The 24,215-nt window shown below is 40.8% G+C and overlaps 1 protein-coding gene across 2 annotated transcripts in view; it reads left to right on the top strand.

Annotated features, from left to right (window-relative positions):
* Positions 1 to 24,215, top strand: part of efna5b (ephrin-A5b) — a 345,365-nt gene that overhangs the window by 230,149 nt on the left and 91,001 nt on the right. For both annotated transcript variants that reach the window (XM_034170558.1, XM_034170557.1), the window contains exon 2: positions 22,792 to 23,084. In XM_034170558.1, coding sequence (XP_034026449.1) covers positions 22,792 to 23,084 — 293 coding nt within the window. The remainder of the gene's footprint in view (positions 1 to 22,791; positions 23,085 to 24,215) is intronic.

Below are 24,215 nucleotides of genomic sequence, written 5' to 3'. Positions count from 1 at the left end.
TAAGTTAGTGAGACGCCATTTCCTCTCCAACTTACGGGTTATCTGCTTTAAGCTACGAGTTTGTGAGTTATACCACGGATTCAGGCACTTCTGATTTAAAGCTCTCTTTTTTAGAGGAGCTACAGCATCCAAAGTTGTCTTCAATGTGGATGTAAAACTATTGACGAGATACTCTATCTCACTTACAGAGTTTAGGTAGCTACTCTGCACTGTGTTGGTATATGGCATTAGAGAACATAAAGAAGGAATCATATCCTTAAACCTAGTTACAGCGCTTTCTGAAAGACTTCTAGTGTAATGAAACTTATTCCCCACTGCTGGGTAGTCCATCAGAGTAAATGTAAATGTTATTAAGAAATGATCAGACAGAAGGGAGTTTTCAGGGAATACTGTTAAGTCTTCTATTTCCATACCATAAGTCAGAACAAGATCTAAGATATGATTAAAGTGGTGGGTGGACTCATTTACTTTTTGAGCAAAGCCAATAGAGTCTAATAATAGATTAAATGCAGTGTTGAGGCTGTCATTCTCAGCATCTGTGTGGATGTTAAAATCGCCCACTATAATTATCTTATCTGAGCTAATCACTAAGTCAGACAAAAGATCTGAAAATTCACAGAGAAACTCACAGTAACGACCAGGTGGACGATAGATAATAACAAATAAAACTGTTTTTTGGGACTTCCAATTTGGATGGACAAGACTAAGAGTCAAGCTTTCAAATGAATTAAAGCTCTGTCTGGGTTTTTGATTAATTAATAAGCTGGAATGGAAGATTGCTGCTAATCCTCCGCCCCAGCCCGTGCTACGAGCATTCTGACAGTTAGTGTGACTCGGGGGTGTTGACTCATTTAAACTAACATATTCATCCTGCTGTAACCAGGTTTCTGTAAGGCAGAATAAATCAATATGTTGATCAATTATTATATCATTTACCAACAGGGACTTAGAAGAGAGAGACCTAATGTTTAATAGACCACATTTAACTGTTTTAGTCTGTGGTGCAGTTGAAGGTGCTATATTATTTTTTCTTTTTGAATTTTTATGCTTAAATAGATTTTTGCTTGTTATTGGTAGTCTGGGAGCAGGCACCGTCTCTACGGGGATGGGGTAATGAGGGGATGGCAGGGGGAGAGAAGCTGCAGAGAGGTGTGTAAGACTACAACTCTGTACTTATGTACTTACATTGGACTTACTAAATCAAATCACTCACCCATCCACGCATGCACGATTTTAATATATACTGTAGATCAAATTTTTCATTTTGGCAGCATTCATCTTTGACCCAAAATACATAAACACATAAATTCAAAATACATAAAGCAAATGAACTACAAAAACACAATAAATCAATAACACTAACAACACTGTTAAATTAACATGAACCACAATTACATTTAAAACCCCAAAACCCAAACTCCCATGGTGCATTGCAGCACAACGTCCGTTGTTCATCAATTTATCAAAAAATATTAGTCCTATCAACTTTCTGTTTTTGCGGCATTCATCCTTGAGCAAAAATACACAAGTATACCAAACAGCAAATTTCAACTGTCCCCGGTTTCTCCATGATCGAAAATGGTAAATGGATTGCATTTATATAGCGTTTTTCCATTTGCATCAGACGCTCAAAGCGATTTACAATTATGCCTCACATTCACCCCAGTGTCAGGGTGCTGCCATACAAGGCGTGCACTACACACCGGGAGCAATAGGGGATTAAAGACCTTGCCCAAGGGCCCTTAATGATTTTCCAGTCAGGCTGGGATTTGAACCAAGGATCTTTTGGTCTCAAGCCCAACACCTTAACCACTAGACCATCACCTCCCATACACACGCATGCATACACGTACATAGAGGCCACTTGGCTATTCACACACACACACACACATGTGTATATATATATATACACACAAACATGTACTTATTGTAAAACAGTAGAGTGAAGTGGGACGTCACTAAGTAAGCTGCAGAGTTTTATATTGTAATACACCCACCTTCTGGCTAATTTAAATATATATAATTTATTATTGTTATTACAGTTTTTTCTTTTATTTAGTCTTTTATTTTATGTGTGTTTCATTGTCCAGTTTTTCCCCTTTTTTATTTTATTATTATTCTTAATTCCCAAGTCTGCACAGGTAATAATTAGGAAGCATTCTTCATATTACTCTAACTACAGAACATTCAACCCACAGTGTAACATGTATTTTACTGTCAGCAATTAGTGTAAACTTAGGCAGAGCTGTGTTTGTATATGGTGGCACATTGTCACATGATGAGTCTGCCCTCAGGTCCTTCTATCTGTCTCTGTAGTTCATACACAGTATTGCAGGGAATCCACCATCAAATCCCTTTATTTTAAAATCTTCTTGAGCTGTATTTTGGCTTTCAGACAGGACTGACTGCTCGGGTGCCACTGCACGGTCCTTGAGATTGGTAACTTTTGGAGAAATTGGCTGTTGTGTGTTATGGGCTGTAATACGAGTATCCCAGAAGGTGGTATTGTCATTTCTGCCCAGTCCCTCAGACAAAAAGAAAAATGTTTTTTCCCTCTCTCCATCCCAAAGAAAAGAGAATTACTCAGATGGTGGGCTGCTGAGGGATTTAATTTTACAGTCAAGATGATGGTGGAGTGGAAATATTGGATGCAGTTATCTGTTCCCTTCCCTTCTCTCTGCTCTCCATTACGCTGCCTTGCCATCGGTAATGCAAAGGTAATATGTCTCTGTCTCCTTTTCTAAGTTGAAGAACAGTTATAACGTGCATTATAACACGTGCAGCTCGCCTTCTTTCAACCTCTGACTCAAACCAATCATGTGTAATTAGACAACTGCAGAAACTATACTCAGAAGTGTTTGCAATGTGCATTTGTGCCATGTGTTGAGAGGTTGTGAATGGGCCTTTCCATGTGTAATGTAGTCAGGGTTCAGGCAGAGTTCATCCCCACTTGGCTAAAGATATTTCCCTCAGGACCAATATCAACAAGTGATATTTCATGTTGGGGATACGTACACATGTCCACATAAGCACACACCCGACCGGATGGAGACAAAAGCTGAGGGGGGAAACAAACCTTCAAGGTTTGCCTTATATGGTGAATTTCTACTTTCTAGGTTATTGCGATTTGATTTATCAGGCAATTGAACATCGCCTGAGGATACTGAATTGAAGATATATCAGATGTATAAATTTCAGCAGGGAGACATGAAATAGTGTAAATAAATCTGATTTGGGGTCACGAGTGTGTGATTAAGTTGAGCAGAGGCCCAGAAAAAGAATGAAGGGAATGAATAAGAATGAGATAACAAAAGATACATAAAAATGACGGTAAGGTTGAAAGATTCTTACCACGCTCTGCAGCTGAAGAAGAGGCTGCACAGTAGTTCTATGTATTTCTTCTGGACAGTTCTCTTTCTTTACAGTACATTTGCACATTTCTCAGACAGTTTGATGCAGGAGTTGCTGTGTGCACTCAGGGCAATTTGGGGTTCAGCATCTTGCTTAAGGACAATTTGCCACAAAGACAGAAGTAACCAGAATTGATCTGCTACCTCATAGACCTCAGTTATCCTGTCTCAGAATAAAATGTCTGAAATATATATATATATATATATATATATATATATATATATATATATATATATATATATATATATATATATATATATATATATATATATATACAGTAGTGTTCAGAATAATAGTAGTGCTATGTGACTAAAAAGATTAATCCAGGTTTTGAGTATATTTCTTATTGTTACATGGGAAACAAGGTACCAGTAGATTCAGTAGATTCTCACAAATCCAACAAGACAAGCATTCATGATATGCCCAATCTTAAGGCTATGAAATTGGGCTATTAGTAAAAAAAAAAAAAAAAAAGTAGAAAAGGGGGTGTTCACAATAATAATAGCATCTGCTGTTGATGCTACAAACTCAAAACTGTTATGTTCAAACTGCTTTTTTAGCAATCCTGTGAATCACTAAACTAGTATTTAGTTGTATAACCACAGTTTTTCATGATTTCTTCACATCTGCGAGGCATTCATTTTGTTGGTTTGGAACCAAGATTTTGCTTGTTTACTAGTGTGCTTGGGGTCATTGTCTTGTTGAAACACCCATTTCCCATGTCCTCTTCAGCATAAGGCAACATGACCTCTTCAAGTATTTTGACATATACAAACTGATCCATGATACCTGGTATGCGATATATAGGCCCAACACCATAGTAGGAGAAACATGCCCATATCATGATGCTTGCACCACCATGCTTCACTGTCTTCACTGTGAACTGTGGCTTGAATTCAGAGTTTGGGGGTCGTCTCACAAACTGTCTGTGGCCCTTGGACCCAAAAAGAACAATTTTACTCTCATCAGTCCACAAAATATTCCTCCATTTCTCTTTAGGCCAGTTGATGTGTTCTTTGGCAAATTGTAACCTCTTCTGCACGTCTTTATTTAACAGAGGGACTTTGCGAGGGATTCCTGCAAATAAATTAGCTCCAGACAGATGTCTTCTAACTGTCACAGCACTTACAGGTAACTCCAGACTGTCTTTGATCATCCTGGAGCTGATCAATGGGTGAGCCTTTGTCATTCTGGTTATTCTTCTATCCATTTTGATGGTTGTTTTCCGTTTTCTTCCACGCATCTCTGTTTTTTTTTTTGTTTGGAGCTCATTGTAGATGAACAGCCTATAATTTTTTGCACCTGTGTATAAGTTTTCCCCCTCTCCAATCAACTTTTTAATCAAACTACACTGTTCTTCTGAACAATGTCTTGAACGTCCCATTTTCCTCAGGCTTTCAAAGAGAAAAAGCATGTTCAACAGGTGCTGGCTTCATCCTTACATAGGGGACATCTGATTCACACCTGTTTGTTCCACAAAATTGACGAACTCACTGACTGAATGCCACACTACTATTATTGTGAACACCCCCTTTTCTACTTTTTTTTACTAATAGCCCAATTTCATAGCCTTAAGAGTGTGTATATCATGAATGCTTGGTCTTGTTGGATTTGTGAGAATCTACTGGTACCTTGTTTCTCATGTAACAATAAGAAATATACTCAAAACCTGGATTAATGTTTTTAGTCACATAGCACTACTATTATTCTGAACACTACTGTATATATATATATATATATATATATATATATATATATATATATATATATATATATATATATATATATATATATATATATATATATATATATATATATATATATATATATATATATATATATGAGTGTGTATTTTTTTCAACAATGAAAATTAATTTCATCATTGATTAGTCGGTGCTCCAAATTCAATACATCTCAGCAATACAAGTGATAAACATTTGAAACGTAAACGTGGTGGCAGTTAATATCTGCTCTCAGACATCTTGGTTATGAGTCACTGCTAATGTGTGTGTGTGTCTGTCTATCTGTCCAACTTATGTCTTTGTTAAAGCTGATCAATCTTTCTGCCAACTCTCAACCTATTGCACATATGGAATGCACTACACGGGTTAAGTGTAAAACAAAATTTCCATATTGTGAGTAAGTTAAGGTCATATAAATTGACAGTTTAGTACAAGTATCTTGTTTTCTGAGAGCATTGTGCTATCTTGATGAGACCCCCCCCCCCCCCATGCATTATGACACACTTCACAGTGTGCCATCCTGCTGACTTCTTAATTAATCTGTCGACTTCATAAATGAGCACCATCTGAGAATAATGTTTATCTTATTTTTATTTATTGCTGCTTACGCTCTGCTCCCTGCCTCTCGGCTCTGTGCTACAGTACCGGTGTAATTAAAGTAGCAACAATATAAGATATGAACATCATTTTTGTTTCCGTTGTATATAAAATCAAAGTTGTGCACTGCACTGTGCACTGCACTGTGCACTGCACTGTGCACTGCACTGTGCGTTTTAAAAATATCTGGTGTATATTGAGTGTGAATCGCCCATTTGAAAGAGTACTCCATCACCATAGCCTAAAAGGCTGTCGTCCAAGGAGCGAGTTATTACAATACAATCAGCTTAGAAAAGCTACACAGAAATTTACAGTGGATCACAGGACAAAGGCCAAGATTTAGTTTTTGCCAATTCTGGATTGATGGCTTCCTCCTTCCTCCTTGTTTGACAGCCTTTTTGGGTCACGGTGATGGAATGCTGTGTTAAAGGTGGATTTCAATTTTTTACTGTGTCTGATGTGTCCAGCACCTCCATCACTTCCTTACTTGTGATCGGTTATGTTGGACTGTGAGAACAAAAGATCATTCATTCCTGGGTGTTAATTTTTGGGCTCCTTCCTCAATGATGTGAAGAATGTATGGTCCCAAATTTTTTATATTTTTAGTTACGTAACAGACTGTAAAGTTGCTCAGAGTACCTTGAGTCTTTTTGAGATGGTTGAGGACAGGACGCCAGTCTGCCGGACATTCGGGGGGTGGGGTTAGGGGGCGTCACTGAAATGAATGTACCTTTTAACTAGTATTTTAAATTAACTTTATATGGAAATCGCAGACAATTCAGTTTGAAGATTCTTTTTAGCCAAGTTGTATGTAAACTTATGTCCACCTCTGTAGCTGCCACTGTGCACTGAGTCTGCATTTCTGCCTTTCTCCTTCACTCAGGTTAGCTATCTATCCCTGTCCTCCTTTCTTTCTGTCTGCAGCTACTGTTGCACAGCTCAGAGAAGTGGCTGATGGGAGTTCACTGGATACTCAGTGTGTGTCATCCTGTATTTAGGTGTGTGTGTGTGCGCGCACAGCAGTGTCACTGGGCTGTGTAATTGAAATGGAAATAAGCCAATCAGTGAGTGCGGTGGTTGCCATCTTAGACGACGTTTACTTCACTGTTTCAGCTCTCCCAGACTCACCGTGTTTGTGCGTCTGCACGTATCTGTACCTGTTTTTTTGTTTTTTGTCGCAGCCCCCACAGCAGGAGGAAACTGTGAAAATGTAATCAGTCAGTAATAAAAATAATCTCTCTCCCTCTGGATTTTTCTCTTTGCTGGCGTAACTCCTCACTTTCCCTTACCGCTGTGTCCAACTGATTCCCGGCTTTGTGACGTGACCCACAGTTCACTGGGACAGCTGTGGCATAACAAAGACATGTAATTATCACTATTTGACAATTAGCTTCCCATCCAGCTTTGCTCCTTAATTACCTATTTCACTGCACAGCGGCCCCCGCTGCCACTCTGTGCTGCTACAATTTACAAGAAAGGCAAAGATTCCCGCTCGCCACGCTGCCAGAAGTATGTGGGGAAATACTGGAAAGCCATTTTGCTGGTTGAGCGGAGTGTGTGTGCATGTATGGAGCAGCGAGTGCTCAGTGAAGCGCCATCTGTTATGTACAATCAAACCTGGATGCTGTGAGTGGGGCAGACAATGGTCTTTTTTGTCCAGATTTGATTTTGTTTGTATGCACTGCATCAGCTGCTCCTCTGTTTTGTTTGAAGGTGATGGTGGTGCCAAAATGTTATCACCATCCCGTTGATTCAACTATTCTTCAGCACTATGAAACCCAGTTCTCTATGCCGTTGATAAGGCAGAGTGCAGAACTACAGCATTGCTGTATCTTCATTTGGGCCCCATTTTCTAATCAGCACAAGTGTTGCAAGCCCCCATTTGATGCAGTTGTCATTTTCATGCCCAGGAAGTACATCTTTTAACCCTCTGGGGTCCAAGGGCATTTTCTCAATTTTACTATGCTTTCAATAATTCTCCCTTTCTTTTAAAATGTTGCCACTCTATGATGGAATGAGTAAACTGATTAGTAATATATTGAAATAATTTGTTCAGTGACAAATATCATTTTATCAGTCAGTCTCTGGTGTGTTTGGGTGCTGATAGTCAGATAACATCGCATTTCCTTTGGGTACATAAAGAAATGCATTCAGAAGAACAGTTTTTTTCTGATTTCAAGACATTTACGTACGAGGGGTAGGGTTTGATCGGGATTCACCGAGGTCTAAACACACATGTAGCTAAATTCCGGCTAGCTCGGGGATCATGATGTCATACTTCCTCACTTTGTTTGTGCGCTGACAGCATCCTCCCCACTGTGCCGATGTTCAGTGCAGCTATGGCGAGGAAAGCAAACAATCTTCTTTCTCTGTGGCGCATTCTCACCGCGAGAATCCACCGAGTGCCCTTTGATGTGGCTTTTTTTCAGTTAAAAGAGACCTCTTTTATTTATTTATTTTTTTTGTATAACAGTGTCATTCTAAGTGTTAAATAAAACAAATTTTACAGTTATTTTCAAAATTCACATTTGTTTTATTAATAATTATCACACTAAAAAAATTCGCTGAAAATAAATTGCCACTAGAGGTGCTGCCTTCAAGCCAGAAGTGTGACATATGCGTACGGGCTAATGTGTTTACAGTACAGCGGGAAGCCATCAGCTCTGCACCTCTTTTACTTCTTACACGGATGCCAAAAAGAGTAATTTAACATTTTTTAGATTTTATTTTATTTTTGTCTTGGTGGAACTTGGGATTTATTTTCATCATCGGGGAAAAGAGTCGACTAAGTCGGCTGTGATAAATGCTGATGTGACATGAATGAATGATGAGCAGTGACTCTTTCAACTTTAAAAATAAGTTAATTTTCTTGTTGTGGAACAAAATGCCGGCGTTCTATCATTCAGGCTGAAAACACAGAAGAGCTTATTTTAAAATGCTACGTTTCTTCAGCCACGACAAGAAACTATTTTCAGACATCATTTTCCAAAATCAGTACGCTTTATGTGGATAAGTTTTCGTCAGGCTGAGATGATGAATCCAACTGAAACGAACAGGTAAGATTAAGATTTTATATTTCAATTTATATCATGTCCTCAGCTAGACTGATAAATAGTCTGCTTTTGAAACTCACCTCCTGCAAAGACTTCCTCTGTTCTTAGTTGCCTCTGCTCTCACGGCGAGAGATGGCTTTGGTCTTCTTGACCGGGATCCTGTTTCCGGGGCTCACATTGACTGTGGCTCACCTCGAGTTTACACACTTAAGGTGCGTTTACACATAACCAAGACGCATTATGAATGTCATTTTTCTGTCATTCGTGACACATTCCTGACATTCTTAATGTGACTTAACGCATCTGAATAGGTTTCTTAATAGTGCGTGATGGTGCATGATATTCTTGATATTCGTGGAGCATGTTTTTGCCTGTCAAAAAATCTTCCATGAATGTCACATCACCCTCATTTCGTCTCACGTCGTGGAGGTCGCAACTGAGCATATTGATCCGTCTTGATAAGTAGTGATCCTTAATAGAACGTGACAACGTTCGTAGTGGTTCCTGTGATGGTTCTTGGAGCCCAAACTGTCATGCGGTATTACAAAGAGACACGGAAACTGTCAAGTTTTGGATGAATATGGGTGTGTGTGGAGACAATTCACCTCGTTCACACAACGTGACACAACTTAACGATGCGCTGTTACGTGCAATAGCGTGGAACACTATTCTTGACCGTGCATAATGGTTCCTGATAATTCTCCAGCAACACGTGCCGTTAATCGTAACGCGTGGTAACAGGTTGCAGCAGTTCCTGAGGAGACCTGACGCCTCTGCCCCGAATCATCACATTCGTGATCAGCGGCCAAGAATGTATACTTTGTGGCATTTGTGACTTGTCGTTGTTATGTGTAAACGCAGCATTACTGAAGTCAAATAATGTTGGGACTGCAGTGTCTTTCATCAAGTTTTTTGGTTTCGAATATCAATTTTTAAGTTTATTTATTTCATTTATTTCAAATTATTTTCATTAATATAGCGCCAAATCACAACAAAGTTGCCTCAAGGTGCTTCACACAAGTAAGGTCTAACCTTACCAACCCCTTGAGCAAGCACACAGGCGACAGTGGTAAGGAAAAACTCCCTCTGATGATTTGAGGAAGAAACCTCAAGCAGACCAGACTCATGGCCTCTGCTTGGGCCATGCTACTGACACAATTTACAAAACGAATATACATGAAATTTTGGGCATCCATGCCAGTGCACAGGGGATGTGTTCTTTATAATTTTTTATTTTATATATAAAAAAAAACTCATAAGAAGGGTGAGAAATGCATGTTTTTATTGTTTTATCAGAAATAGTAAGAATTATATTTATGCTAGCCCTTCTTTAAGTCTGACCTAGGTTGCATGAACAGCTGCTCTGCATTCTGCTGCATCAGGAACTGTCCTCTCTCCCCTCATGCTGAAATCACACCCCATGCCAGAGCTTTCGCTAATCAGAAGCCAAGTCTGAAGTATCGGATATCCACAGGATATGAATACACAAGTATTGTAGAAGTAATATACAAGTACAGGACAAAACAGGAAACAAACATTTGAAGATTTTGGAAAATCTTCAAAGCTTTAGTTCAATATACATTTTTATTCATGTGAACAAACTGTTTTGGTATTAAAAAAGGGTTTACCAAAGTCTTCCAGTCACAAAAGCAGTGTAATATCTGAAAAAAAATTAAACAATGTATGAAAACAAACAAAAAAAAAAAAACATTAAATATGCTCCATGCAGTGCAGCAATGCCACCAGCTGGGAACTACACATACATGACAGAGATCTAGAGCATACCAAAACAAATTCAGATAGGACTCCCCTTGAAAATCAGTCATTCACAGTTTAGTATTTCCCTTTAAATAAGTGGAAAAAATGCATGTTACGGTGTTTTTCACACATACAGTTAAAAAAGGCTTTTCCAAAATTGACAGCAAGTGCAAAAACAAGATGAGGATTTATTCACATCTTTCTCTTGCACTCCAAGGTTTTTTGTTTGTTTGTTTGTTTGTTTTTTTTGCATGATGAACTTCACCAGATTGTCTTTTCTTGTCTGTTAAAATCCATCTTGTACTTGTTTTTCTGTCTGAATCCTGGTAACCTCAGTCTCGACGGCCTTGTGTGTCATGTTAATTGTTTCAACATGAATCCAGTTAATTCAACTTTTGTTGCACCTCATTTCCCACAGCTGTTCACGGCACGCCTGCAATGGATTTGCACCCGACAGGGGATGCCCGCCAACCCATTTGGGAGTCGCTGATGTGTGTAAGGGGGTGGGGGGTATATTTAAGTCTTATTTACGTGAAAATGGGTTTAGTTCTTGCTTGTGTTGAAAATGTGGTTAAATACAGTCAAAGGAACAGAGCTTAGTCTAACTTAGTCTATACCTTGAATGGAATAATAAGCGTTGCTTCTGCCTACGCCTTTAGGTACCATGTATTGGTTTATTTTCTTATATTTCTTTTCGTCTTTGACTTCTCTGTTATGAGTTTGGTCATTGGTATATGAGCGAATTTCTGTTATGCATGGGTGTCTAATAATAAACCATTCAAATATCAATTTCATCCGATGTCGCACTGCCCCATTTACCATATCTGAAACATTAGCAAAATATGATGTCCTCGGGGGGGGGCAGGTCTGGAGTGGGTAACCTCCATATATTTAATGTATATATCATCAATATGGCAAAAGTATTTAACTTAATTTATGGCTGGAGCAGGTGTAGATTTCACACTATATGCACAAAGGAGTATAGTGTGGCTTTGGCCTGCCAGTCGGCAGACCTGAGTTTGAATCCTACTTATGCTACCTTTTATTGTCATTTACAAGACACTTAATCTGTGGGTGTAAATGGGTACTGGCCTACGGCTTCCTACGGCTTGTTGGTTGGGGCCAATCTCTCACCGCCGCAACCTTGGCCGGATCAGGGGCGACGGAGTTGGAGGAGATTATAAACCCCAGGAAGGACAAAGACGTGCGGTGAAACTCGCACTTCTCGCCCTTCACAAACAGTCAGTTGTCTAACAACCGCTGCAGGACCTGACGTACATGCTGACATGGGTCTCAGGATCCGGAGAAAAGATGAGAATATCGTCCAGATATACGAAGACGAATCGGTGCAGGAAGTCCCGCAAGACGTCGTTAACCAAGGCTTGGAACGTCGCAGGGGCATTGGTGAGGCCGAACGGCATGACCAGGTACTCAAAGTGACCTAACGGGGTGTTAAATGCCGTCTTCCATTCGTCTCCCTTCCGGATCCGAACCAGGTGATAAGCATTTCTAAGATCCAGCCTAGTAAAGATTTTGGCTCCATGCAGGGGGGTGAACACGGAATCTAACAATGGCAACGGGTATTGGTTGCGAACCGTAATCTCATTCAGCCCCCTGTAATCAATGCATGGACGGAGTCCGCCATCTTTCTTGCCCACAAAAAAGAAACCTGCCCCCATCGGGGAGGTGGAGTTCCGGATCAGCCCGGCAGCTAATGAGTCCCGGATGTAGGTCTCCATTGATTCGCGCTCAGGTCGTGAGAGGTTGTACAGCCTGCTGGACGGGAACTCAGCGCCTGGAACCAAATCAATGGCACAATCGTACGGACGGTGCGGGGGAAGGGTGAGTGCCAGATCCTTACTGAAGACGTCAGCAAGATCGTGGTACTCAACCGGCACTGCCGTCAGATTGGGAGGGACTTTGACCTCCTCCTTAGCCCAGTCTCTAAGGGCGAGTGTTGTCGTTTTGGCCATTTGGGGCAGTTTCTCTGTGTGTGCTCAGTTGAGCTGCAGAGAAAACACTCTCCACGGATCAGCCTCCCCATTTTGGCCCTGTGCATTTCCCTAACAATGGCAGCAGGGGGAGCTGTTGCCCCACAAAGCGCTGCGGCTGTGGAGCGTGGGGAGGGCAGCCCCTTTTCGAACCCGGAAGGGAGAGGGGCGGCGCGTATCCGGTCACGTCCTTCGCCTCGCTCCCGACGGCGTTCCTCCAACCGATTGTCTAACCGTATAACGAGATCGATAAGCCCATCTAAATCCCGCGGTTCCTCCTTAGCTACCAGCTGCTCCTTCAGAACCAACGACAGTCCGTTTATGAAGGCGGCGTGGAACGCAACGTTATTCCAGCCCGACCTCGCAGCCGCGATGCGGAAGTTGACTGCATAAGCGGCTGCGCTCTCGCGTCCCTGTCTCATTGACAGCAGCACTGTTGAAGCGGTCTCTCCTCTGTTAGGGTGATCAAACACTGTTCTGAACTCCCCCACAAACCCAGTGTATGCTGATAACAACCGTGAGTTCTGTTCCCAGAGCGCCGTAGCCCAGGCGCGTGTTTTACCCCGAAGCGGAGCAATCACATAAGCTATCTTACTGGCATCAGTCGCGTACATGACGGGACGTTGCGCGAAGACGAGCGAACACTGCATAAGAAAGTCCGTGCACGTCTCCACACAACCCCCGTACGGCTCTGGAGGGCTTATGTATGCTTCAGGGGAAGGTGGGAGGGGTCGTTGAACGACCTGTGGAACGTCACTGTTGCGCACAGGATCGGCAGGAGGGGGAGCCGCAGCAGCGCCCTGAGGGCGCGCTTCCACCTGCGCGGCGAGAGCCTCCACCCTGCGGTTAAGGAGAACGTTCTGCTCGGTCATTAGATCCAACCGAGCCGTAAAAGCGGTGAGGATTCGCTGCAACTCACCGATCATGCCTCCTGCAGACGCCTGTGCGCCCTGCTCTTCCATTGGCCATTCAACAGCCGGTTGACGCCCCTCGGGGTCCATGACGTTGGCCGAGATATCCTGTTGTGAAAGTGTAGGAACACGGACCCACAACAGGGGGCGCAAATGAACGGACAATGGAGGAAATCAAATAACAACACTTTACTGTTGTGAATGAGCACAACAAACACGGCAGGTCACAATAGTATGCAAAGAAGTCAATTTACAGAACGTGTCATGTGGGCAGGCTCGAAGATAAGAGACGTCTGTCCAAAGCAGAACCGGAACCACACGATTTCCTCTACCACCGAACCCCGGGAATACTGGAGCCGCCAAGTCCCGAACTCCCAGGTGGCCACTGCCTCCGCTTGTCGGATCTGGTACTGCTGGCGAGGAACAAAAACAGTTAGATGTAGGTGTGTTTATACCCAGCAACACGTATGGTGGGAAATCCACCTCCACCTCTCGTTGAAAAGTCTGCTGTCAAAAAACACAAAGCAACAATATTCTTCTGTTGAAAAGACAACTTGATTGGCTGAGCTCGTTACCTCCTAAGCATAGCGATATCTCGGCAAAGAAGTGGAGATGTCGTCCTGCTGATATACGATTGAAGATCAGATGATTGGTGACAGCTGTCATAGGTAATAAGTGACAGCTGTCACCCCGGCTGCTCCTGTGAGGCGACGGCGCCCTCTTGTGCCTGGAGCCCGCACTCCAGGCAGGGTGCCCTCTGGTGGTTGTGGGCCAGCAGTACCTCCTCTTCAGCGGCCCACACAACAGTGGATCTGGACATCACAGCTGGGGATGTCCAGAACGTCACGGCTGGGGAAGGCTGTCCTGTGACATGCCGTCCATGAGACACGCGTGTTGGGCAGGACACACGCACGGGGCTGGCTGCACACGCTGACAGGAGATGTGGACATAAGAGCACACTGTATCTCATTCATGTAATTTCATGACTGTATGTCTGTGACCATGGGTCATCTAAATGGAACAGTGGGATCATATTTGTATTGTCTGCTTGATAAGAGGGATTCAGTACAATTCAGTGTTTTTATGTGGTGTGTGGTTTTATTTTAGTTTTTTAAATACATCCATGTCCTTCCTGATATCAGGCAGTTTCCTGCACCTTTCACAGGACAGCAATGGTAGCTTAGTGGTAAAGTTTCTGACTGGTAATCAGAGCTTTTGGAAAGTGTGGGTTCGATTCCCGTGGGTGGCATGTAATTTTTATTTTTTTTACTTTCACAGCAGCTGCGTGATGTGGTTACACGTGCAATAATGTGTTCCAATTTCATGTTGAAATGCCACCTTTTGTATACATTTTATTTTGAAACTGACTTTTTAGGTCTACTTTGGGAGCTCCTGTAACAGTGAACTTTCCACACTGTGGGATCAATAAAGTTTATCGTATCTAATATATATATATATATATATATATATATATATATATATATATATATATATATATATATATATATATATATACTATTTTAACAACAGGTTAAAAAAAGTACACGTGGTTTAAAAGAAAAAAAGTTTCCTGTTTCTGTTGAAATGCTGCACTGTTTATAGAACAGCAGGAGCCGATTAAGGCTGCAATCTCTATAAACAGGACACCGGGCACATTTTCAATGCCTCCATTAGTCCCTTGACAACATGACATTTTGTGAGCACAATAAACATAGCTTTCTAGAAAAGTTTCCGAGGTCATACCCACTTGATAAGCCTACATCAAATCCACAGCTTTGGCTGTGCACACCATGAAGTCTTACAGTGTTTTTGTTATGTTAAAAGCATAATCTGCCTTAATGATAAGTGTGCGTGTGAGCAAAAACTCAGGATTCATTGGAAACCTGGCAATACTATCTGCAACGTTCAGTCTCGCTGCCTCCTTTCTGTATTCTCTCACCCACTATCTTACTCTCTGTCATTTGGAACCAGGTCCTTTGTGTCTTCCCTCATTTTTTTCTCACTCGGCCTCACTCTCTTTCTCACTTGGTGCCATTAGCAGCTTCTGGTTGCTGTTTCTTTGCCAACGTGCCAGGAAGCTCGCTGAACTGATAACACCAGCCCCTAACGTGCACACACAGGTGTGTGTGTGTGTGTGTCCCTGCCGTGGTGTATCGACCACATGTACGCGTGTGACAGTGTGCATTCCATGTTACAAATGCCTGTCCTGTCCCTTTTTATGTGCGCACTCACCCAAACATCCTCCACTTCATTTGCAGTCAGGGCCACAAGCTATGATTCTCACTGCTGAGGCAGTGATAGAAGGCCAGCTGAAACATCACACGCACGTACTCTTTCGCGCTTTCCCGTGCGCGTGCGTGCACATAGTAGCTGAGCTGAGGTGATGGGAGGATGTGACCATTAAGTCAGTGACATTTTAAAGCAGTGAAGGAGATGCATGGCTCTTGTGAACCTCCACAGACATGTTTTAAATGAGATGTTACAGATGAGCTGCTCCATGCCTTGCTTATAAACAGCCTCACGTCTGGTATTTACTCCCACATGAGTACACAGGAAAGCAACATTTAATGCTAGGCCACGCTGGCGCATGCATGTGTGTATTTGCCACCGTGGCCTAGCACGTGCTAGCACATACACACACATGCATGATCACACATGCATACATGCAGATATATAAATAAAGCAAAACAAGTAGAGACGTGTGATCAACCGAGGACTAGCTATGGTTAGGTTTGCTACTTATGGCCCAGTCACACGGCACACGGCACACAACGATTCCTGAACGAAGGGAAAAAAGTAAAAAGTCACAATTCATTGAGAAAAGGTGGACGAAAGAGCTTTATCACCAAACAGCCTGTGAAGCAAGAGCGCAAAAGGGACTAAAGAGGAACAAAACAAAACCAAAGGTAACAATTTTGACGCTTTAAACAAAATGCACCTGGAACCACTGCTGGAGCAGTGTGTGTCTGCATCTCTGAGTTCCAGGACTCGGTGCTGGGACAGAGCTGATAGCGCCTGAGTCTTGGAGAAACTGCAAACAGAAGCTGTGGAGATCTGTGTGCATGTCGGTGGGCCCACCTGCTCTGGTTCCTCGTCCAGAACAAATGGGGGACCATCTCAGAATCCTCACTGTCTGTCGAGACGCTGCGTCTTGCTCCAATTTAAAAAAAATTTAAAAACGCTGGTGTGCCGTGGTGAGTGCTCTATCACTGTATTACATTACTAAGCCATATATATTGATTTATAACCGAAAACTGTCAAAAGAGGGAATAAATATAAATGTAAAGATGACTGAATATATCAGAGCAGTAAATTGATCAGTCTGTGTGAATGTGCATTGACTCCCCATGTTCAGTTGTTTCTACGAGCTGCCACTGATCCTACAACATGAATTCTACCTTCCAGAACAGCTCTTTATATAATCATCTGAATCATCTACCTATTGCCACATGTACATAAGGGCTGGATTGTCATTCCTATACTCATATTGTTATATATAATAAAAAATGATAAGCACACGCAGGAGCTGCTGCTGCTGCATTCAAGTACTGTCGGAAATTACGCAACTTTTTTGTTGTTTCAAATTCAGCAGTTGCTTGTGGCAAAATAATTGTATCCACACAAAAGATTAATTCTGGCCTATATAAGGTGCCTGAGCCTACTGAAGCTGACTCCCCCCCCAGCTAGATAAAAAAAAAAAAATCAAGCAAACAAGCTGAGTTTGCCATGTAATTTCTGACAGTACATGAACGTAGCGGCAGCAGCAGTGCTCAGAAATAGCTTCTGTACTGTGTGAAATTAACAAAGTCAAACTAAACGCTAACGTTACAAAAACTAAGCAAATGATAAAAAAAAACGTCAAGAACGACAGCAAAACGAAATACGGATGAATTGAAGTTTTGGTGGCATTTGTTCAAATTTTCAACAGTTTAAAAATCATGACGAAGCACCAGTTGCAGGAACGAAGCTATGCGAAGGTTAAACGATGCCAACGAAAGTCAACGAAAGCCCAGATTTATTGTTTCGTTTGGGCTTCGTTGACTTTCGTTAAGTGGCATGTGATTGGGCCTTTAACTGTAAATGACAATTTTGAAGGTAGCAAATCAAATGTATCAAGACCAAATGATACTGCAGTTTTTCTCAAAGTGCAATCACATGCTCAAAAAAATATGCTACAATTTGGATTGTGAGTTTATCGAAGTATAACAGATTATAGCACTCAGTACGACACAGATACAGTATGTACCACAGCTTAATTACAAATTTACATAATTGTGCAAAATCAAGATTTATTGTCACAGTGACTTCTTTTCAAAGTAAATCTCAATGCAGAGGTGCAGCAAAGTCAAGGCAGATGTGTGTTTATGTGAGTGGAGCATTTTTAAAGCAGGACACCTATGGCGCCTTGTGCTCGGCTCAAGGCAGTCTGGTGCAGATTTGATGCACATTGAGGTTTAAGCATGGAAAGGATTACTCTGAAATATTAGGATTTGAGGGCAAAATGTGTGTTGCACCTTCCCTATGCCATCCTGAACTGTGTGTGGGTGGGGTTGGCAGAGATGACTCTGGGTAAAAATGCTAATAGGCCAAAGGCCCACTCATTGGGCCTTTTCCAGCAATGTATGGGCCAACAATGTGTGGACAATCAGTTTCAACACCTGTTGTAAATGATTACAATATATTTGTATGTTATTTTTTTTTTTAATTGGTACAAATAAAAACAAATATGTTCCCATCACAATTACTTATTTTGAAATTTCTGATGGTAACAATAAATCATCCAAAACCAAACTTGGTTTCAAAGTCTTTCCCACCCCCTCAAACCAAGATCTGACCTGAACTGTGAGTTTTGTTAGCCGTTGCAACCCTTTGCAGTTTTGTAAGTGTAGATAAATGCAGCTGTCCTGTAGTCACAGTTTCAGTGCATATATATACAGATCTGAGAGTACAAAAATCCATTCTTTTGACTCAGAACTCAAATATGACATTAAAATAATGAGCAATACTGTATTCTTGAAGAGGGAAAGCAAATAAGTAGTTGAAAGTGTGGTAAGAAGGGGAACAACAAAGACAATTGGTGACATTTACCGCTGTGCAGGATATTTTCATCTGTATCTGAAGATGTCTCAGGCATTTACTGCCAATCAGTTATAATCAGAGGAAAGCCTTTCCCTGCTGCTATTTTACTAAAACCTTGAGAATGGGTTTCTTTCATATATTATGAAACACCCTTTCCTACTCTTTCCACGAATCAGATGAGTCTCAATCTATGACTTTTATCAGATAAAACATTACCCACCATATACAAGACTGAGGACAGAGTTTGGCAAGAGAAAGTCACTGAGCTCCGAGGTCCTCAGGACTAAATTATTTTAGCCTGCTAAAAGCTGTGCTCCCTGTGCTCTGTGCAGCTGAAGGAGCTCTGTGGCATTTTTCAATTAAATGTTTCACCCAAACTGTTGTCAGGTTGCGCTGTTACAGTGTTAGCGGCCATGTGCCAATTAGAAACTCACACCACCTGGATTCTGGGTATAAGAGTCAGCGGCACCAGCAGAGTGTCTGTGACAGTGTGTGGCCTTTCCATGAATGAGCCTGGATGGATTAAAGCCCTCTGACTCTATGTGACCTGTTCTAGATCATTGTAGTTGCACATATGTGTCAGTCAGACTGTCGCCGACTTTTTTTTTCATTTTGTGTCATTTACTGTCTGAGCCATCCTATAGCTCTGTGATCATCTGCACTGTTCAGTCACTCAGTGGTTGCACGTCAGAGTTTTTCAGGAGATTATTTTCTTTGGGAAAAAAGCATTCTTGGATACAGACTGTCTTGGGATACTTTATTTTGCCATCATTAATGAAGCAGATAATGCATTTGTGTGTTACACGGTGCACTGATGGATTTATGGATGGACCAGCCAATTCAAATTTATTGGACAAAGATGAAAGTGCAGGTGCTTGTAAATTTCCACACAATGTTCAATGAATGGCCAGAGATCAACTGTATTCTCAGCTCACACGGTCAATTCAAACCAACTTTTGGCCACAATAATGCAGATGTCTTCTTTGTAATTTTGGCCAGTTGTAAGTTACTTTGGATGAAAGCATCTATTGAATGGATAAAAGTAAATGTGATGCAGAGAATGTCCTGGAATGCAAAATCAGATGTGTTTCTGCATTTGTGAAAGCGGCTTTGGGTGCATCTGTGTGAAATTCAATTTGGTTTTATTTATACTGCCCAAAATCAAAGAATGTATCTGCAAGCTTTACATTGACTATGACACATGGTGCCATCTGTCCCTGGAATTCTTTATAGAATGACTAGAACACCATGGGTTTACACTTCAGTACTAGAAATACAAGATAAACATGAAAATAGACCAGGGGGTCAGAGTTGGACCTTAATGGCTCAAAGAAAACAGACATGTTTTCTGCCTGAGGATGAGGACCTGAATCAGAGTCCCCAACCTCAAAAAGATATCTGTTGCCTGAAAAGACCTGATGCTCAAGAGACAAAGAGAGATGAAATGAAAGAGTTGTAGGTGTAATAAGATGTGGTACAAAACATATCATTGGCAGAAGAGGAAAATCAACAAATATAAATAATGGGAAAGCATTAAAACCTCATCAAAAGAGTCCTAATGGTTTACTGAAATCCTAACCCACTAATGTGTAAAAATTATCAATAACGCAAAGCAACAGTGGTCTTGGTGGCCACCAGCACTCTAGCATTAGCAACCAGGCTTCATAAATCCCATGTAAACAAAAAGGCCTACTTTGCATGTGCCTGCAAAAACATGTCTCACTGTGCCAACATTCTTATTTTTATGAAAAGCATACTGCAAATTATACTGTTAAACGATATCAGCATGGTCCAAAACAGGATGTTCATTAGTCCTGACCTATATCTGTCAGAACCCATGATTCTAGAGATGAATATGCAACACTGTAGTTTTTTCAGAGTTGCTGGAAATTTGCAGACCGACTGACTGAATCCATAATAATGCTTGAGTAATAATGCTTGCCCTACTAATCACAGGAAACAGTAACTAATTATGTTAACCCTGTTTTATGTTGTATATGCATGTGTTGGATATCAAAATGTTCAGAACAATCTCAGCTTTCAGGATATGTCACATAATGTTCTATATTACTTTGGGGTCATAAGCATAGTGTAAAATATGAAATAAATTTACATCAGTGTATAATAATGTCCAAAATGAAAATATGTAATTTCACACATTGGTTGAAAATGCTGTCAGTCACTATATATGAGGGCTTTGAACCAAATTCTTTCCCAGCTGGTTCGCTCTGATTTGATGTATTTTAACATATCTGGTTTGGGTTCCACCCCAAAAATGACATTCCTGAACTGGTTACAACAAAAACGTATCGTTCCCAAACTGGTTAATAATGTTCCGTGTCAGCTGTAAGACACTGAAAACACTGTATATGCCAGACCTGTTTGTGGCGGTGCAATGCTCCCACAAAAAACAGAGAAGATAATGCAGCATTTTGTAGTGGGCAGCAGAAATGGGACACTGGCTAAATTAACACTGATTAAGTTTATTAATTTAAGTGAAAGAGGGCTGATCATCTGAAAAAGACTTAGTATTGTGTATTTAAAGTGAAGCAGTGTGTTTGTGTATTTTTAAAAGACACAGTGCTGTGTTGCTCTCACAAACACAAACCAAAATAATGGACTAAGCGATAATCAGTAGCTTAAGCTAAAGCTACACTTCTCTTATGATCATTCATACAGTTCCAACTGTTTGAAGTATTAAAACTATTCACACACTGAATAAATATAAAGTCTTAATCTGACATTATTTCAGTCAGATTCATCATGACAGCCTGACAATAAGACGTCCTTGTTTTAGAAGATGACGTCTGGGAAATACTTTAATTCCTTATCATGGAAATTACTGAAGAAATGCAGGGTTTTAAAAGGGGTCTGTTGTCACAGTGCTCTATTCAGGCATCTGTAGTGTCAAAAATAAATTTCATAAAATTTGAAAAAAAAAACACACACACACACACACACACACACACACACACACACACACACACACACACACACACACACACACACACAATAATGCAAATAAACTCAATGTTTTTAAGGAAGTCCCTCAATGTTTGTCTGTTCCTGGTACATTTCTCAGCATGAAATATCAGGATGCAGCACTTTGTCCCACCAACAACAACCAAAACAAGTGAACGACAAAAATTCTGTATCAATTGGTTATCATTATTTTAAAATAATGATTCTGTTCCAGAAAATAAAAATGATAAAGTTTCTGGTTTTGTTTTCATTCCTAGCAAAATATCAGAAGTTTCAGGTTTTCGTTTTCGTTCCAGGAACCAGTCCAAAGCATTGCTATATATTACCACATTTTTGAGTGTTTTAGTTAAAATGACACTAAATAAACTCAACAAACTCATTTAGGATATCAAAGTCAAATTTTGTGAAATTCAAACAAATATTTCTCAAGTTACCACATGCATAAGAAAGTGTGACTGACATGCATCCATGCAAGGGAGATAAAAATGGGAGGGTGCATGAAGCTTTGAAATTTGTGAGGGCTCATATTTTATGTTGGTTATATTTCAAGTTACAAAACCTAACCTCAAATATACAGGAAGCAAATAATTTGAGGCAAGTGTTGACACAATGTGATCATCTTGTTGGTCTTACTGTAGAACTACAGCAGCATTTTGAACCATTTGAAGACTTCTAGTATTACTGTATGACAGGATAGAGAATAAAATATTGCGGAAATCAGATCTGTATGGAAACAAAAACATGAATCAATGTCTTTGATTTAACCACAAACAGAAAAGAAGGAATTTTGGAGAATTTATTTAATATGCAGTTCATATGATGAGGTGGGATCAAGAGCCAGCAGATTTTTAGTTTTTGACCTTAATGTATCACACAACTGTCAAGTGAAAATCAATCATTAATTGATTGTAATGGTCTTCAGTAACCTAAAATGTAGGAAGCTATTCAACACAGTTTATCACTGTGGCCACAATACTTTTGGAGTCAAGGCTGTCTGGGGCTGAATGAAAAATGATCAAAGTGAAAGTAATTTCTTTTGGCTTCTCCCTTTTTGCTTGTGTTGCTTCAGCAGATCCAATATGGATCTACATGTTGAAATGTCTCAAGTTTTACCCTAATTGTCCTTCCTGACACAACTCCACATTGCATGGAAAATGGGCACGGATGGTCTTGAACTGGGAACCTTCTTTTTTGAAAGCAAATGTACTAACCACCTTCATATATACACACTAAAATGTTCTTATCGTTCTCTCTCCTTTACAACTAGGTTCCACAGTGGGGACTACCACATCGATGTGTGCATAAATGACTACCTGGATGTCTACTGTCCTCACTATGAAGACACAGTTCCAGAGGAACGGACGGAACGCTATGTCCTCTACATGGTCAATTATGATGGCTACACCACGTGTGATCACACTGCCAAAGGCTTCAAACGATGGGAGTGCAACAGGCCGCACTCACCAAATGGTCCACTCAAGTTTTCAGAGAAATTCCAACTCTTCACTCCCTTCTCCTTGGGCTTTGAGTTCAGACCGGGTCGAGAGTACTACTACATCTGTGAGTCAATAATATTTTCATTTGTATTATATATAGCATTAAGATAAATGATAAGCATGTTAAAGCTGGACAATGACAAAAAAAGTAACCATGCAGCCTAAGTGGACATGAATTAAACTCCCCCACAGAGTAGTAGACACTCACACATACTATTCATCAGCCATGTTTTTATAACTTCACTGCAAAGCATTGAGAGTGGTATTACTGTGATCCAAGTAGATGGCTTCATGCTTTTCTTTCAGTCAAACTTTTCACACTGCTCTTCTGGCTTGTGGTAAAATTTCCTAAAATGGACATGGAATTCAGAGCAGTTTAATAAACGACAGTTTAATAGCTATAGCTCACTTCCACGGTGTATCCTTCAAAAAAAAAAAAAAAAAAAAAAAAAAGGCCTGCCCTCCTCTATACATTATGTTATCCAACTGTTCAATGGACACTACATGTTAAGTCATCAACTTCTTGGCGTCGGAGCAACCAAACAGAGGTCATCTTAAGTTGAAGCTCCTGGGAAATTAAGATTTATCAAAGGAAGGTGATGGAGTGGAATTTACTTGAATTTGTCCTCCGACTTCAGACTGTGCACAAGGGAACTGGAAGAATCATTTTCAGTAGATGTAGTCGTTGCCACTCTTGCAAAACACATTTGTCAGCGATATGCTGTCAGAAGAAATTAGGGAACCCTTGGTAGCTCAGTTATGTTCTTGAACGGGTGGCATTTGTGTGTGGTGTCATGCAGCTTATTGCACGGTGTATTCTTTCTTCAGCTGTTGAAGCAAGTAGGGTTGGGCTGTTGGATGCTGATGATTGACCGACATTGCGATGCCAGGCCCCCAGCCTCCTACACACACACACACAAACACACACACGGACATGCTGAATCCATTTTCCCTGTTATAACGGAAATATATATTTATTTGTTCATGATGGGGATTTCCCCAGAGAACTAATATAGTAATGATGACTATGTACTTTAAAGTTCTTTAGCTACAAAGTGCACAAATTAAGGATGGCGGTGAGTTTTTGTTTGTTGTAACAACCAGTGGAGTGGCTCTTTGAACAGTGAAACAGACAGGTGAGTAAAAGTCAACAGTTTATTGAATACAGAGGTCAAGAGCAGGAGTGGTTTGGTAC

This window comes from Thalassophryne amazonica, chromosome 5, assembly GCF_902500255.1.
Source record: "Thalassophryne amazonica chromosome 5, fThaAma1.1, whole genome shotgun sequence".
Lineage (NCBI taxonomy): Eukaryota > Metazoa > Chordata > Actinopteri > Batrachoidiformes > Batrachoididae > Thalassophryne > Thalassophryne amazonica.
This window is presented reverse-complemented; position numbering and strand designations above follow the sequence as displayed.